The sequence below is a fragment of the Rhinolophus sinicus genome, chromosome 15 (assembly GCF_057876585.1).
Source record: "Rhinolophus sinicus isolate RSI-liver-muscle chromosome 15, RSI-T2T, whole genome shotgun sequence".
Taxonomy (NCBI): Eukaryota; Metazoa; Chordata; class Mammalia; order Chiroptera; family Rhinolophidae; genus Rhinolophus; species Rhinolophus sinicus.
The window spans coordinates 1,941,015-1,959,042 of NC_142515.1; the positions used below are offsets into that span (position 1 = coordinate 1,941,015).

General features: G+C 46.2%; 1 protein-coding gene across 1 annotated transcript in view; it reads right to left on the bottom strand.

Moving 5' to 3' along the window:
- Positions 1-1,225: 1,225 nt before the first annotated feature.
- GLRX3 (glutaredoxin 3) overlaps positions 1,226-18,028 on the bottom strand; it is a 29,224-nt gene continuing 12,421 nt past the window's right edge. The window contains exons 3-11 of the mRNA XM_074338793.2: positions 17,128-17,202; positions 16,089-16,290; positions 11,183-11,355; positions 10,890-10,951; positions 8,732-8,789; positions 7,265-7,317; positions 4,809-4,848; positions 4,631-4,723; positions 1,226-1,493 (exon numbers count right to left, since the gene is read on the bottom strand). Coding sequence (XP_074194894.1) covers positions 1,443-1,493; positions 4,631-4,723; positions 4,809-4,848; positions 7,265-7,317; positions 8,732-8,789; positions 10,890-10,951; positions 11,183-11,355; positions 16,089-16,290; positions 17,128-17,202 — 807 coding nt within the window. The 3' untranslated portion in view covers positions 1,226-1,442. The remainder of the gene's footprint in view (positions 1,494-4,630; positions 4,724-4,808; positions 4,849-7,264; positions 7,318-8,731; positions 8,790-10,889; positions 10,952-11,182; positions 11,356-16,088; positions 16,291-17,127; positions 17,203-18,028) is intronic.

Genomic DNA, 18,028 nt, shown 5'->3' on the forward strand with positions numbered 1-18,028 from the left:
GGGAGCAAGAATCCTGGACGGAACCCCCAACCCCCAGAACAAAGTCTTAATGTCCCGAGTTCCTCACGTGCACACAATCCCCAACTCCTTTCACTGCTTTTATTCTTTCCATCCTTGGTTACCAAGCAAAATCAGTTTAGATACTACCCATTCCTGCAGGCCATTTCCCCACGTGGACAGCAAGTGGGCAGCAATTCCCTAGGATTCTTCCCTCGTAAGGAAGTCACCTCCAGGCTCCACACATGTCAAGAGGAGACACCGCCCCTTCTCTGTGAGGCCTTTCTGGTCCCTTTAACAGTCGCTTTCTGGACCTTGTGCAGACAGACCGCCCTCTGTGAACGCCCAGTCTTAGCTGTCTCCTGCTTACAGCACCACCACACACAGAGGGAGCCCGCCTGACGCTCAGCACACAGCACACGAGCGTCCGATGAGAGCTACCCTTCACTGGCACTGCACGCAGGTCCCGTCTCCTTTCTAAATGCTGGCTCGCACGCCCCTTCCTTACTGCCACCAGGTTTTGTGGAGCCCTAACGGCCCAATCAATAGGTGGGAAAGTTCATGACCATAACACAGGCCCCAGGGGCTCCAAAAATCTAAGAACCATGGAAGTGAATCCGGTCACCTGTTAATGGCATGCGTGACTGAGGCCTGAGGGAGCACCCATTTTTTCAATATGCTAGACTCAGGGTCAAAAATGCTGCTGAAATTTTCACAGACCTCAGGATGTTATGAACCTACTTAAGAGTGAAATCAATCCTGTCCATACAGCGACTGAAATGAGCTGTGATGCTTCACACCAGCTGACGACACATTCTTCTCCATTATGAAGAAAGCACCTTCTGTGACATACTCAGTGAGAAGTCACTCCCTCCGGTTTCCGGGTGACACACGGCTGGTGCTTTCGGCAGCGAGCAGCGAGCCCGAGTAGGCCGGCGTCACCTCTGCTCTCACCAGGGCCAAGCTCAGAAATGCCATCAGGAAAAAAAAGACGTAAACTGGAATTTTCCCAAGCTGTAAAGAGGTGTCTGGCCAGTGAGGGGAGCCATTGGTTTGGTCTGTGAGTTGTTCTAAATAGTGTGGATTACAGACTCCATCACTCCAGTTCTCTGTTTCTTGAAGGCTATTTCCTCAACCGCTACAAGAAACCCACATCTTAAGAAAAGGAAACTTAAAGTGGTAACTATTATGTTTAACATCACTGTAAAGATGCACATTTATTACACAATTATTTTTAATTAATTTGAACATGTTTATTGTATTCTATTTTTGGTGGGGAAAAAATGTAACATATATTTATTTAGCACAACCTTCTGGAATACACAAAGCGAAAATGGGGAAGACGCATTTTTCTTCTCCCAGTCCATTTCTGACGACTAACTCATGAACTGCTCCACTGTAATGAAAGATTTCTTGCAATAATTGGGCACCAAGGTTAACATTTATTAATTTTCTCCTTTCAGTATAGGCAGCAATTCACCATTTTCTTTTAGTTCCTAAAAAAAAAAAAGAAAAAGAAAACAGTAACAACGTGTATATATAAAAAATGAAAATATCTAAACAAGTACAGATTTCATCTGTATCAGAGAAGCAAAAGAAACACCTTATTGGATTAAAAGTCCAGTCTACCAACACACTCAAACTAAATATTATGTCATAAAAACGATAAGATCACAAAATTAAAGTGAAAAGGTATTCTAAAACCAACAGATTGTTTAGCATTAGCGAATACAGGAATTGAAGCAAAACTATGAAGCCTACCATTAAAACAAGTTATAAAGAGGAAAAGAACATTTGAATGAAGGAAAAAGGGATGTGATGTTAACGCCCACTCACCCACCAGGCGCATGACGCCTGCTGCCCCCAAGTAGTAACACACTTCACTATTTCAACCCCACCTGGAAAAGCAACAGAACTACCTACCACGTAAATACCAATGTGAAGGCCAGAAATCATTAAAAAGACATGATAATCCAGAAACTTTTGTGCCTATCTCTGAGAATTAAAATTTGAAATACAGCATCGAGTTTAAGACAAAAAGGCAGAGAAGATTTTCTAGTTTAACGTGAACATTCAACCGGATGTAACATGTCAGAGCATTATGAGCAGCATGTACAGCAATCAGTAAAACCACTCAAACCCACGCGAGCTCCTCTCTGGGTTAAACCCAACCGGGCGCGATCCTGCCACACACACTCAGGCAGGCCCCGTGGTGTCTGGGGCTCGCCCACCCCTTGCCAAGCGGAGATCCCGCTGCACTGAAGGCCCTCCGGGAGGACGTAGCCTCACGGGCAGACTGGCTGTGACACTGCGACAGTCACCCCCTTCTCTACGTCTGTCTCCTCCGCTGAGAACAGGGCTGCTGGAAGACCCGGCGGTGTGCGTGGCACAGGGCATTTGTCATCGTCACTGCCGTCAATGGCCACCAGCAGCCTAGAGGGCCACGGTCGGCTCCAGAATGTCTGGAGGCCAAGCAGTCAGCAGCAGTGAACTGTCCACTCGCTAGAGGGGAGATGGACTCACTGAGTTCACATCAATTAGCAGCTGTTCTTCTGAGGACGTTGAGACTTACTCACCATTGAGCTACGAGTCATCCACTTACGCAGTCGCCATTCCACACAACAGGCCCTCAGAGCTCCAGCAGAGGCCAGCCGGACAGATCCGTCTGGAACCAACTGATGTTTCCACTGAACTAAAGCTGAACCACTGCGCTCTGCCAGAAACAGAGCAAAACGGCAGTCTGGAGCTAGGCCCGGTCATCTCCTCCAGAAGAAATGTTGCCAACAGCGCACATTTCCAAACGTGTCTGTTCTCAGCAGGGGCACATGACAATCACACAACACCCTGTTACACACCTACAAAGAAGCTGCCCACAGCTCAGCTGACAATGAGACTTATCGACTGTATCTTCCCAAGAGTTACCAATGGCTACGGTACAGGTTACCGAACACTCAGACCAGAACAGGCTCAAGAGTAATTGGGGTTTAAAGACTGTTGGTTTGCGTCTTACAGAAGTTAATACGCACACGTGTGTGTGCACACGTACATATATAAACAAACGCAGGCCGACTTTTGTGCTTTAGGACTATTCAAAAGCTGCTAAGTGAGGCCTTTTTTCCCGCCAGGAACGAGACTTTATTTACCAGGAAGACACCTCACTGGCTTGCTTACGAAGTGGGCCGCACACGGGAGCCCAGCAGGACACACCTGCATGGAGACAACGTGGGGCCAGCAGCCTCTGCACCCGAAGGCCTGTGTCTACAAACCCGGCCCGACCCCCGTGCTGATACCCTCAGGTAGACCCGAGTGCCTTTACGTCCCCAAGTGCCAGCGCGAGCCTCCTGCCCTGTAACATAGCTGGAACCACGGCTGCTCACACTTGCTGCCCGCTTACCACGGCAGGGATGTGACTGCAGGAAAGGCCTCCTGGCCGTGAGCAGAGGACGGCCGGGCCAAAGCAGCTCCACCAGCCCGGCCGGGGGGGCCTGTGCTTCTCCAGCGTACCCCACTCCCGCGCAGGCCGTCCCACACCCATCCACTGCCACGCTCCTCCAACACCGTGACACAGCCCTAGGCGCAGTGGGGTGGGGGAGGCTGTGAGGACAGGAAAGCTCAGCTTCCCTCTGGGGGTCGGCTAACAGACAGCTCTGGTGCGATCGCACAGGGGTGCCCTCAATTCTAGACTTTCAATCTGGGAAGAGAAGTCATGCCCATTTAAAATTCAAAGAGCGCTGACGCAAAGCAAACCAAGGAAGGAAATTCACCATCAAAGACGCATAAGAAGCGGTGTCTCGCGAAGCACGCTTACAGCCTGACAGCTGACCCATTTGCTAACACCTGAGAACCAAACGGGGGCCTAGATGGCACCCAACGCAATCCTGCATTTTCCTTTTAGGAAACTGTAGTCAGTAGGTGACCTCGGGCAGTGCCGGGCCAGCATTGGGACTCAGACCTCCTGCCCAGGGCCTAGCACCTTTCACTCCATCACCCAAGAGCATGTGAGTGAGGCCAAATGAGTGACACGAGAAGATAGTCATCATAACAACACAAGTAGGAAGGAAAGGAGAACTTCAGAAGCAGGAGCCAAACAGGCGTTTCTTGCTGGAAGAATCTGTACATGCTTCACAGGCAAGACGCCTTGAAGGACACAGAAACAGATTAGCTGTGGAAGACGCAAGGGTGGGAGACGCAAGGCCGTCCGCAGCAGGAGCCAGGGTGAAGAAAAGCTGAAAACATGCGGAAAAGTCCTATCGCCGTTAATACATTGGGAGTAAAATCAAATTGGGAGCTGGGAATAACTCGGCTTCTCTGACACCACGTTCCAGAGCTGGGATTGAGCTGGAAGTCCCTTGGGAGCGGAAGGCGCTCGGAAGGGACTCAGCACGTCGGGAAAGGCCCCACACTGGGGGACGTGACCGACGAGCTCAGGTGAGAGGCAAGAAGAGTGACAGTGAGAAGGACAAGACAGGATGGTCGTAGAAACGGTAACACTGGTTAGAAATGACGGGATGGGGCCAGAAAGGAAAGGCGGCCAGGACAACCCCCGAGTTTCTGTTCAAAATGAAATGATAATTTTCGCACACGTCAAAGCTCTCAGTTGTGCAGGAGGCCAATGAGTTCTGCCTGACCTTACCTTAACGATGTCCAATCCTCCGACTAGCTCCCCTTTCACATACAGCTGGGGGTACGTTGGCCAGTTGGAGAACGTTTTTAATCCTTGCCGAACCTACGGAAACAGAAGGGACCCTGAAACCTTCCACCACACTGCAGTGATTAAAAGTAAGACAAAGGACAGAAAACACAGAACTCACTTCTTCATCCTCCAAGATATCAAATGTCTCATATTCAACACTACAAAAAAGAGAAAACATTGTAACAGGAAATACAGAAAATTTCTGTTTTCAACAAAAATTGTAAAACCTATTTTTGTGTTTTAAAAAGTCAAGAAAAGTAAATAAAACATCTGTTGCTAACAAAATTTACTGTGGAAAAATGGAAACGATTTTACTTCTTAATCTGTCAAGAACTACACAGAATAAGTCATCCCAAGATACAAATGTCTGCGAATTTTCCTCTAGGCACCATTAGGTTAGACCAGGGTCAGCGTCCTTTTTCTTAAGGGGAGATGACACTGAGGCCCGCAGCCACGGCTGGAGGCTGGCGCACGGGCTGAGCGGGGCTCACCGGCCGGGAGAAACTGCCAATGCCGCCCGCACTGTGAGGGTCTGCCTATTCCAGAACACGCATGCCGCTTTCAGTATGCAGAAAGCCAGACACAGCTTTCTTTATGCTGTATCATGAACTCTACTTGTGTGAATGCATGAAAAATCTGTGGTTGCACCGACCTCCAACCACATACATCTACCCGGAAGGATTTCACTCTAACGTGGTCAGGAAATCAGCAGGAACGTAGGCCGAGTCCCTGCAGTGGGCGAGGGCATGTGTGCACTTCCAAAAGCTGGCCAAAGGAAATGCCTCAAAAAAAAAAAAAAAACGAAACCACCTGCAGAGGAAAATCTTGTTTACTTAGTAAACAAGTTCCCAAGAAAACTGTCCATGTGCAGAAACAGTGAAAAAAATAAGACAGGATAAATCAGCAGCAGTACCAAAAAAGGGACTGTCTGAAAGAACAAAAAGCGGTTTGAATAAAGGACCCACACCACGTAAGTCTACCTTCAAGTTGAACTCCAGGACGTGGAGCTCTGAATCGAACAGTGTGATACAAATAATGAGCCACAGGAGCAGCTGCAAGGGGTCCAGGAGACCGGGCCCCAGTGTGAGCAGCTGCACGGCATCCTAACAGCCACGGCATCCTAACAGCCACAGCATCCTAACAGCCACGGCATCCTAACAGCCGATACACCTCCTGAAAGTCCTTTGTAAAGGGTACCTGTCACACCTCGATATACACCTGGGACTCAGCCCCTCACAGCATGTGAATTTGGGCTAGCAAGGAAAAGGTAAGTGCAAGAGTGGAGGAGAAGGGATAAAAAACCAGTTTTCTCCACATGCCATGACCCAGCTAGAGCACGGTCTGTTAAAGGAGCCACAGAGGTCCCCACGGCCTCGCTGGTCACAGAGCGATCGATTGTGTTTACCGAGTCTAGCGCTGGGCAGGTATTCTCTCCCAAAGGCGGCCCCTGCTCTGGGAAAACCGGTACTTCAATCAATGTGTTTTAGACAGATATGGGACAGAAAGCAAAGACAGAGAGACTTCCCCGTACACGAGCTGAGACAGGCCCACTGTTGTCCTGGCCTGTGCCCCGAGGGGACACGCTGAGGCCAGGGAGAGGTGAATGGAGTGTCTCACCGTGGAGCTGTGGCCGAAGAAAGACAGAGGAAGGGGGCCGTAAAGATGATGACCAAAACCAAGCCAGCCTCCCCTCCGCCCGCAGGCGGGTGAAGAAGGGGCAGGCTGGACACCACAGGACAACAGGCTGACTAGACTCTCGTCTGTAAAATGTCACAATCATTTGAGGAAATCAATCGTTTTTCTCTTTACTTACCAAAGGTGGTATTTCAAGCCGTGCTGCTCAACTGATACTTTCTGTTCTGCCCAAGAATGTCTAAATATTGCGAAGGTTACTTTCCCTGTAATTTCATAGGGTTGCCTGCTCTATTTACAGCTATGGTTAGAATCTTTATAATATTAAAGAGCAATCATGAAGTGAGAAATAAGCAAAAACATGTGACAAACCTTAAGAACGTGTTAAATAAATTACCTCCAAGTAAGTGGTTTCTGCTTTTACTTTTTTTAATTGAAGTACAATTGACATATAAAATGGTTTTGTTTTTAGTCACAATTTTCTTACCTGGCAGCTTCATCCCTGAGCAGATCAAAAGCATGGACACTGCAATCTCACCTAACCTACATCTCAGATTCAGATAAGGGACTTTAATGTGTGCCTATCAGTTCTGTGAACTGTTTAGAAACTAGAATTGTGTTTGAAGAAAATTAAAAACCCACAATACACTTTCCCTAAAATGTCTTATGCCTGGTAAGACCTCAGTTATTAACTTTCCTCTGGGAATGCAGACAAATAGTTATGTCACTGTTGCCTAAGAACCTCCTTTGTTACCAACAGGCATGACGCTGGCCAGAAAATTCTACTGTACTCTAAGTTAAAGCATTCACAAACATTACAGCAAAATTAATACGTAGATAAAAACACATGAATGAACAGACATCACAACTGAAAACCATCAGTGGCAGAACCGAAAAGTTGGAATTTCTTAAATACACCATTTGAAAATAAGGTTTACTCACCCAGTACTATTCAGTATTTCCAAAATTTGTTTGCTGAATCCACACTTAGCTTCCTAAATTTAGAAAAACAAATTTTAAGGTGGGTTGCATTTTCCACACGGCCCACTGGCATGGCTGTACCTAACGCTTTGTCAAGCTGACAGCAGCTGACAGTGACACGCCACCGCGATGACGAGGTTTCAGGAGGCCACCGGAGCCTCTGACCTTTGCGATTCAGGTACTTCTGAGTCCAAGCTGGACGCTCTACTGCTCTATTTCTCTCACACGGAGATCTCAACCAGCTCAGCCTTTTGGCGGCGATTTTTATCATCGCTTCCCTGGTCCATTACATTAAAGATGAATGTAACTTTGTCTTATTTTACAAAAGCATCAAACTTTTTTGAGGTTCTGGAAATCTTACGCTCTTTTTCACGCCACAGGAGCCCACATCCCATCAATCCTGAAGAAGAGCTTTGCCACCACATAAGCATCTTAACAGCGCTAATAATTATATTCCCGAGATGCACAAACAGTTTCTGGGCTTCCAGAAAAAAACGTTTCAAGAATAAAAATAATCACCAAGAAGAAAAAAGAAAGACGACTTTTCCACTAGTGGGAATTATTAACATCCTCCATTTTGTTTTAATAAATACAGTGAACTGCTCACAGAATCTAGGTCCCATCCAGTGAGCACATGTTGAAATTTATACTACCATTTTCCTGGTTATATTGCTTTCATTATAACAGTTTATTAACTAATTCGTTATGGAAACTAATTGGTTTCATTACATTAGTTATATTAACTTTCCCACGAGTTATCGCAACCTCGTTCTCAGTATCATGCAGTCTGTTCACAAAAGGGGAAAGTGGGGCTCTGTGAAGTTCAGTCAAAAAGCTACAAGAACCATCCAATACAAAAAAGAATTAGTTGCCTTGATGTCAGAGGAAGAACCCAGACAAAACAGGATTTAGAGGGAAGTCAGATACATCAGTGGTTCATAACCAGTTAGGGGCAGACTCTGAGAATTGGATGAACACTAAGAACTCTCTTTTTAGAAAAGGAGGAATACACAGTCACATACAAAAAAAAAAAAAAATGCCCAACTGTTTCACTCAAACAAGTACTGAGCACACACAAGGCAGCCAGGGTTTATTTCTCCACCGTGGACACTTCGGACAAGAGCTCGGAGCGTCCCTGTATCCAGAGGTACAGTGGCCGAACTGCATGCTGCAAGTCAGTGGACAGACTCAAATGGTGACACAGCTCACAGAACAGGACGCAGGTCACAGTGCTGACCACGCTGGCAGCAGAAAGAAACGCACCATGGAGACTCCTGTTTGATCTCCATGAGCCCCGTTCAGGCCTGGAGAACTTCCTGAAGCCGCGCGGCTTCATTAGCTACGCTGGAAAAAAGGCCGAAGTGGCCCCTCGGTGCACATGTGAACATCGAAAGAAATTACAAATAAAACCATTTTTGAGTTCTTTACCTGTTTGCTTCCTTTCATAAAGAGCATCACAGAGGCTTTATTTGTCAGTGCTTTGAGCCTAAGGAGAGAGAAGTGACATAAAACGGCTCAGCGCAATTATTAAACACCACTTAGGTCCGCTTCAGGAGCCCCACGCGTGTTTCAGGGACAGCGGGATGACAGTTCACAGCTCTGACTGGCACTGAACAAGCAAAGGCACTGACACTTTCCTTTATCTCACTCCCTCCCTGAGCCACTGTAAAACACAAAATGGCCTTTTAAGGCAACGAATGTTCCTTCAAGCTGCAATTCAAGCCCATCGACTCATAGTACTAAAAAGATACTAATAACCAACTCAGTAAGGAATTGTTCAGTCAGGGGCCTGTCCATGGAGCCCATCAGGAACTTCCAGAACTGCAGCCCGTGTGTTCCCTCCTTTTCCTCAGGAGGCTGTGCTGGCTCCCCAAGGTCACACCTGGGTGGGTGGGTACCCCTGAGACTGACTGGCAGCAGCTGGGGGGCGGGGAGGACGTAATGCTCTCATCTGGTCTTCAGGTTCACCATTTACAGTCTCCTAAACCCCAGGACCTGACTTGCTGTCGGGGATTTTACGTCCTTCTGCTACAATGCCGAGTCGGTAACAGAACTGAGGACCAGTCTGCGTGGGGACAAGGGCCACCCAAGGACTGCTCAGCCCCTGGTGGTCCCGGCACCGTGTTCTCCTGCTTCCCCGGTGCTCTAGATCGTTCGAGGCTCAAGATCTGCTCACAGAATCAAGTCCTCACCAGTGAAACCGCCACCCTCGCAGAGGTAGCTCAGCACACACTGACTCCAGTCTGATTAGCTGGTCCTCAGAAAACCACTAAGAAACAAAGAACACGATGCTGGGCCCACTCGCTCACATACGACCCCGCCTACCGGGCCCAGGGGACCAGCACGGCCCCGCGTCCCACCCCCAGATGCCGCCAAGTCTCAGCACCGCTTACCAGGAGCCCTGGAAATTATCGCTCAAAATACACTGCAGTTACTTTCTTTTTTACATATTTCTAGCCAGTCGTCCTTTGGTGTCTGAAGCCACAGGATGTACAGAAGCAGCACACGAGGAACCAGACACAGGGACACACACAAGAGCAATGCAGTCAACACAGAGCAAAATAAAAGGGAAGCATGTGCACGGACAAGGGCACAGCAGGCCCGCCACCCCGCGTGGGCTCCCAGGGAAGGGACACAACAGAGGACCCAAGTCACAAAGGGACAGCGGCATCACCTCCCTGTCAGAAAGGCTGGGAAGGCTGGGGATCACTTGAAATGTGGCGCTTACAGGTCCTCTTGACACACACGAACACCACTGCTGAGGACAATTCCGTCCCCAAGGGCAGGTAAATCAGGGGGTTCTTGTTAAACACTTGGAGAAATTCTCCAAATGGCATGTGGCACGACAACCACCGAGGCGTTTTACTTGACACACTGAAGCCCCAACAATGAACGGCTGACAGGCTGCCGCATTTCAAAATTCCTTTTAAACCTCGGCATTAATTCCTGTTTATTACAATAAAAGTCCCTGTAGGGCTCCCTAGGGGCCAAAGTCCCAACTTTCTATGAGACAAAATCTCTACAAGCTGATTGAGACCCTTCATAAAACAAGTAAGGCAGGTTTCACAGCTTCAAAACCTCTTTGAACTCGAAGTTCGCGCGGTTTAGAGAGGCAGTGTGCACAGGTGAACCACGGACAGCGTCTGCTTTTCACACTCAACACTTGCACGCGTCCCAATGGGACAATGACAGCAGCAGGCATGGCAGCTCCGCACAAGAAAACACAAGTAGTCCAGGTCTATGCCGTGAGCAGGAACTGTTACTACCACCTGAACACCAAGACAGCTGGATCCTGGCTCCAAAATATGGAGAACTAAAATGTGGTCAGCCCCCTGTGACAATGACACTTCTATAAAAACAAACACCATTCTCCACTTCATCATTAAATTGATGCAAAACTCTCCCCAATCCAAATTAGACCTTCCCAAATTTGCATGACTAGCTTGGCTATAAATAACACAATTATGACCTTAGCAGAGAAAAACAAATCTCTGACTTCTATATAGAAAGGCAATGAGAAAACTGAGAATTAAAAATTTTTTTAAATAATAAATGATCGACTATTGGAAACTTTTAAAACACTTACCTTTCCTCTAATTTGGGAGCTTTGGGGCAAATTGTATCTAGTTCTTTAGATGCTTCAAGCTCCTGAAATAAACACACATGAAAGTTTAAGAAAATACTTGTAAATGTACATCTCCTTGGTCATAATGTAATAGTATATTAGTCAATCCTCTCGTCAGAAATACTTTGCATATGTCCCAGATTCACACAGGTAAATGTAGAGATTCCTGAGATTTATGTAGCTTTATTACAGCGTTTATAAAAGTGTGCTCTAAACGAAAACTCTTTCCGAGGTGCAGATGGCTCAGCGCTGACCTTAATTATGTCCAGTCCTCCTACGAGCTCCCCGGAAACGTAGAGCTGGGGGTAGGTGGGCCAGTTGGAATAGGCTTTGAGGCCCTGACGAACCTCTTCGTCTGAGAAGATGTCAAAGCTGCTAAACTGAATATTGTGCTTGTTAAGAATCTCCACCATCTGCCTGCTGAAACCTGCGCACAGAGAAAGACAAGAGGAACTTAGTTTCTCTCGCTCACATACACGCAATTTTAAATTAATGCAGAGCACACATTATCTATTGACCTGTCTGCTTTCCCAGCGATTTCAGCAACACGGCTGAATGGCATGCAAAGAGAAAGCGAGTCCCAAGAACCCCTTATCTGACCCAGACCCACATACCACGTCCACGTATGGCTTAATTTTTTAACACACTGGTGAGTTAAAAAAAACTGTGTGTGTGTGTGTGTTTATCAAAGTTCCTCTTCAATACTGCACACATTTTTTTGGTATAGGAGAACAATACTGGCCAAAAAGCAGAGATCGCAAGCCCGGCACCGGGCCCATCCACCAAGGGGACGCACAGGGCAGCCCTGGGACTCAGGGGACTGGCCTGGAGCCCTGGACAGTCCCTCCCACTTCTGCTGGTTTGTAAATCTGTGCGAGGCAACACCAGGTGGAGGAGAAAACTCTCCCATAGTTATTTTAACTGCTAGCTGACCAGACTGGAAACCCAATTCTGCTTGGTTCCTGCTGCCCTGTACTACTTCCTGTGGATCCATCTCAGCAGCTCTCAATCTTCACCATCTCTAAGCAGAAGACATTAAACATCAGGACGGAATGTGTTGTCAGCCTAAAACGGGTGTTTTATAGCACAGTGAGTTTCAGGGCTGTCTTCTCGGTTGTTATGTATGAACTGTCAATAAAGTCACGCTGTTCTTCCTCATCTGGTGTCACAACTTGACAGTCTCTCCTTTAAAACTATTTACATTCCCCAAAGCATGTTATGCGATGTTTTTTACTACACAGTGGTGACAACCTAAGTCCCATGATTTCATTGTGAGTCAGTGACACGTTTCTGTCCGGGCTTTTTTGACATCTTCTTCTTCTTCTTATGACCTTAGCACTGAAGGTAAGGGTGGGAACGGCAGCCTTTTACAAATCTGCATCTTGTCTGGAAAGAGGGTATTTTCCTTTCCGTAAGCTAATTCTTCCCAACACTTTATACCACTCTGCTCGTTCATGTTCCATAACTCTTCTTTTCAAACACAGCTCTAAGTCACTGGGAAATAACCTATTCTTCAGATTCCACATTCCTACAAGATTTAACAACATCAGCAATTATTTGTAAATAAAAATCGCACCATAAAATTCAGCATGAGATCAATTTCAAGGAGAGGCATTATCTGATGTCCTGCAAAAGCACTTTCACTATTGAAACATGGATCTGTTCCTGAGCTCCAGGCACCTTCCAGATGTGCAGTTTACTGAGATGAAGCACCGGTATTTATTTGTATAGCACATAAGTTGCTTTTCCTACAACTAAAGTGTTAAGTTCATGTACAGCCTGAAGTAAAACACTGATTCTGAAATTTTTCCATTCATCTGGGAGTTCATTAGTAAACAGCTAACGGCTGATTGCTGATGGTTATTCTGTTGCCAATATATTAACTCATTTCGACTGTAACTGGCTGAGAAAAACCTTTCTTTTAGCTTTAGGCAATTACATGCAGACTAGAAAGATTGATTGGTAGTGTTTCATTTTTAAGGGTTAAAGTGGCAGACGGGAAATGTTATGCTTCGGATAAAATAGTATGAAGGCTTTATTCTAATAACAAAATATTTGCACACTTTTTTTTTAAGAAATCGCATGCATGCATGCATGCAATAAAAATACTGAAAAGTAGAAAAACCATGTCTAACCGCTACAGAACCACTGTTTCTATCCAGTCACGTGTACTCCTGACAGACATGAGTAACAGGCCCACCTGCCACATTTCATCACTATCTCACAACAATAACACCCCAAAAAACACTTCTGAACCTGCAATGTTTTGTGTCTGATTTAAAAAGTAAACCAGTTAGATGACCCCTCACTGCGGGAGAAATTTCTGTGCTGTGGTTCAAATACCTTTTGTTTTGCTCAAAGCTTAGTTAATGGAAATAGATAGATAAATTCCCAAATAACCAAATTAACCTGCACGTTCGAGGACTTAACATTCTGTTTAAACAGATGTCCATCTCAGTGCTTCGTTACAGTCTTCCTGAAACACAAGAGCACCCTGTCTGTCCTCCTGGGAGCACAGAATAAGGACAAGCTGACCCTCTGGCCACGGAGACCCCAGCCGCACGTCAGGCCCCTAACACACTGCCCGGTTCTGAGGCAGCGCCCAAGGACAGGTTCGGGAGACAGAGCCGTGAAACGAAACGTGCAGGGGCTGGACTGAGCCCAGGACACTCCAGGGCAGCTCCCCAAACAGCTACGTAGCTTTCAAGGCTTCCTGACTCACCACTTAAATGCTCCTCATTCATGTTTCCTGATTAACTGAAGTGAGGTGGGGGCCAGCTAATCAAAAATCAAGCCTAGCTCTACTCCTCAAAAAGGGAGTAATGGGTATTACTGAAGGGAGTGTTTTCAAAGTGAATTCTGCACAAAATACGGAAAATACCAGCCCCTCAAGTTCGAGAGTCCATGGCCATTGCTTTGACAAAGGAGGCTCTGCCTATCTCCACCTCTAACGTGCCAACAGAGGAGCAAAGCAACATTCCACTAAACAGGCTCAGACAGGAAGAGGGGGAACGGCATGTGGTTCCTGCAGGAAGAAAGAGTCAAGCTAAACACTGTGTGCAGCAGTGTACCCAGGAAAGGGCCCGCGGGTCCGGGCCGTCACTGAAGGGCATCGCACGGCCGTGACAATGACAGCATTCCGATTCATCCCTGAGTGGGGCTTTGATTAGAGAACACCAACACCGTAAAAGCATCTAATAACTGCATGTGCTAGAAAGACATGTAACAGAAACCAAAATATCGGGAAACAGAAAAGCCTATCATTATAAAAGTGTACCTACAAAAATTATAAAGAATAAAATACTCGTGAGTACTTGTACGGAATGAAACTGTTAAATTGTATATATCTAAAAATCTCTTAATTCCCTCATTACGTCTTTTATTATCTAAATGTCTGATACCGTGTTTTTCAGATTGCCCTGAAATGTTTTAAAGCTTCTTTTTGATTCTACCTTATTTGTACAGTCTTCTAAATGCCACTCATACAGGTAATATAAAAATGGCTATCAGTACATCATAAATTCAGTCTCGCAAAGTAAAAGGTGAGCAGGAAAGTGATTATTTCTAAGTGTAACTCTAACTTATCTGAACTAAACAGGATCTTCAGGATTGGCCGCAACCCCTGCCCCGCAAGGAAGAAGTGAATGGAGGCACGAGGGGGGTCACTAAGCTGCAACTCCAGTTACCGAGGCAGGTGGCACGGTGGTCAGGACCGGCCCCCTGTCGTGACATCCAGCCTACGACGCTTCCCAGTATGCCACCTGCCCACCTGCCCGAGGCGTCGGTTTCGTCACCTGCCCATTGCATGAGGTCGTCCTTCAGAAAAGCTGCCGAGGACGCTCCTGCCGATCCCGAGGAAGGCGCCACTCCATGGGCTTTCCTGTCGGTTTCCTGTGTCTGACGGTCCCAAGCGCTCTGGACCTGAAAGCCCACACTGACCTTGCAAGTCCTTGTCATGAGGCCACCACATCCAGTACCAGAAAGGACTGTCAGGCCTGATGGTAGGCAGCAAACCAGATGCAACTTCCATTAAAACCCAAGCACCACATACAGAGACCGTGTTGCCATTTTTAGTTAATTCTGGTGCAGACCAAGTGAGCTTTTCAATACATCAAGGGCAGCATCTCACATGCAAATACCAGCAAGGAAATTTTTCAAGTAGAATTGAGAAATAAAGGAACCATTTATCTTTTTAAGTTAGAATTCACCACGAACCTTTATTTTTTAAACTGTAGACTTTTTCATAATTTAATATGCAATTTGGTAGCCACCCTGTGAAGAATTTACAATTCAATTTATTTTGGAGGCTTGGCTATTTTTATAAAGCCGCACCGGACAGGTAGTAACCCTCTGAACAGCACACTCAGTTATACTGCCACCTGTGCAGTTGAAATAACTACTCAGATTCTCAACAGAATCATCAAAGGGCACTAAACGCTCAATTATGCGGTATAATGTCACACGAGGCACAGTAAAAAGAAAACATAAACCCAATACCAGAGGGCTCAAAGAACTCTACCACTGACGTAAGGACAAAATCACAAGCATGCCGGTGTATGAGGTTCAGAAAACAAGAGTGACTACAAGCCACAGCATTGGGAATCTTTCAATTCCCAGAAGCCCTGGGTGACGATGACAGCAACGTGCGGGCGACATGGTCATTAGACCTGAGAGACAACAGGCCAGGCAGAAGCACCAGGGCAGACAGAGGGGCACTGCCAAATCCTGCCAAGGTGTGAACTGCTGAATCCGGACCAGATGAAGGAAAGGGGGCTGCCAAGAAAGAGATGATGGCTGTTACTAGCAAAATTCACCGGGCAGAAGCCTATTCCTGGAGCCAGCAAGATGGGAGCTGCATCCTAAGCCCAACCCTGCTACCAGGCGACCGTGAGCGAGTTGCCCACACCTTTGGGTACTTTGGGTACCACCACCACCTTGACTTAGATGACGTCTAAGATGCCTTTGGGTTCAACATTCTCTGAGTCTGTCGTGCAAACTCATTCACATCACCCACTCACACAACGCCACTGGGCGTTAGAACCGTTCTGCTTTTCTGCAGGTGTTTGAAGACAAGTCTAAGACACACGGTGCAGCCTGGAAAGAGCGTGTGCAGCCCGGCTTCCTGGAGCCTGGTCACGAACCTTAACAGCAGCTCCTTACCACAGCGAGGTTCCTGGGGAGTCCCCTTCATAAACAGCATGCAGGGGGCGGCGTGCGTTAACTTCTTCAGGCGGACGCTGAGGTCTTCTTTAGGGTGTTCACTCCCGCTGGGTGGGAAGGAGCCCACAGACGCGTGGCGCTGAACTTTTTTGGTCAACTCTGGGGCATGTGCGCCATCTAACCGGTCAATTCTCTGAGAATTCTAAAGTCAAAAACCTCCTTTAGAATACTTGTGACATTCCTTCATCATCTCTACACTTTAGGCTCCGAAATGGGAACAAGTATAAATCCATAGTTCTAGCCAGTTTGTAAAGGGGGCAACACTATTATTGGAGAAGTTTGTAACACTCTGACTACCGCTTGCCTGCGATGCACCTCAATTTTAAAAAGAAATGTTTTCTTCCCCCCCCCCCCCTTTTGGGAACACACCAGGAAAACATTTGTAAATTTTCAAGTATCAAATCCCTTCAAGTAGTTAATGTTTTGAAAGACTGCGGTACAAAAGTTTATGACACATTTACATCTAAATGAGACTCACTGGGATAGCTGTAAACTTCCTCACATCTCACACTCACACCAGATCAGAGTCTAATCTGAAAGAGAAAGGATCGCCCCACCCTCGCTGGGATGAACACTTTAAGTATAAATGACAGAGTTGGGGAGCTGTGGTAACACCCAGAGGTGCTCTGAAGCACAGATTTGCACCATCTCCTAAGAACCATAAATCAACCCAGACCCAGCCAGATGTTTCATTATGCCCTAGTGACCAACATCTGCCCCAACTCAGGGAATGTTTGGGGTCTACAGCACGTATCTGGATTTTTCTCAAGAAGCTCAGTTCTAGGTGCTGGACCTGCACAGTCTAGGTCCCTTTTCCAGGACCCCCAGGACAAGCAAACAAAGAGACTACGCGAAGAAAGGGCAAAGCCAAAACAACCCAACGCCCATGTCCAGGAAAGAGGGGAGAGCAGAAAGGAACCAAAACAGACCCCCAGGCCCGGGACAGATGGAGAATCTCTTGAGCCATTTTTATCCTTACCTTGAAAAACAGAAAGGTGGGAACAGAACTAATTTCATATTTTTCAGATACTTCAGGAACAGCCTCCGCTTCCAACTTAAAAGAAAAGAATTTAAGCTTGATTATAAAAAGGTCCTTTTTCACTACTTCATATGCAAATCAGTTGACTTTTTTTTCCAAGAGTACACAAAAGTTTGTGACACATTTCCATTTAAATGAGACTCACTGGGCTGGCATGACATCCACTGAGTATGCAGTGTCAAAACAGGTTCAGAGGTTTTTATTTTGTTGCACATTTCAAAAGATGCCTGCAGGCTGTGAATAAAATTTTTGGTGCACTAGTGACCTAGTAAATTTTCAATCATATGCAGCTACTACTATATTGAAATCCATAAATCACTGACCCCAGTTATGTCATGATTACAGCGCTTATTTTCTGCCCACAGCAATTCTTGCCGTTTGCTCTATTGACTAATTTCGAGAGGCAGTGCATCATGACTGACAGTTGCAGCCTTCTGCAAATTACAACCAAAAAGGAATGTTTCTTCAATAAAGTATCGATGTCTGATAAGTTCACTTTTAACTCCTGCAAGGCTGCTGACACTAAGCAGATACCTTGCTAGGTTACCTGCTTAGGGTCTATCTACACATTTGAATGCACGTTAGAAAAGACGGCTGCACTCTGTCTGGTAATTTCCCCTCAACAAGAAATGATATGATACCTGATACATGGATTTAAAGCAAATTTAGTGACACAATTTCCAAATAATTAGAACACAATTACTGTAAACTATTTAGGTAGAACTTCATAAACAGTGTACTTTGAGAAAAACCGAGAGTATTATATCTTTCCCTCACAGGACTGCCAATGTAATATAAACTTTTTAAAACCAATAAAAATCTGTATTCATATTATACCTAT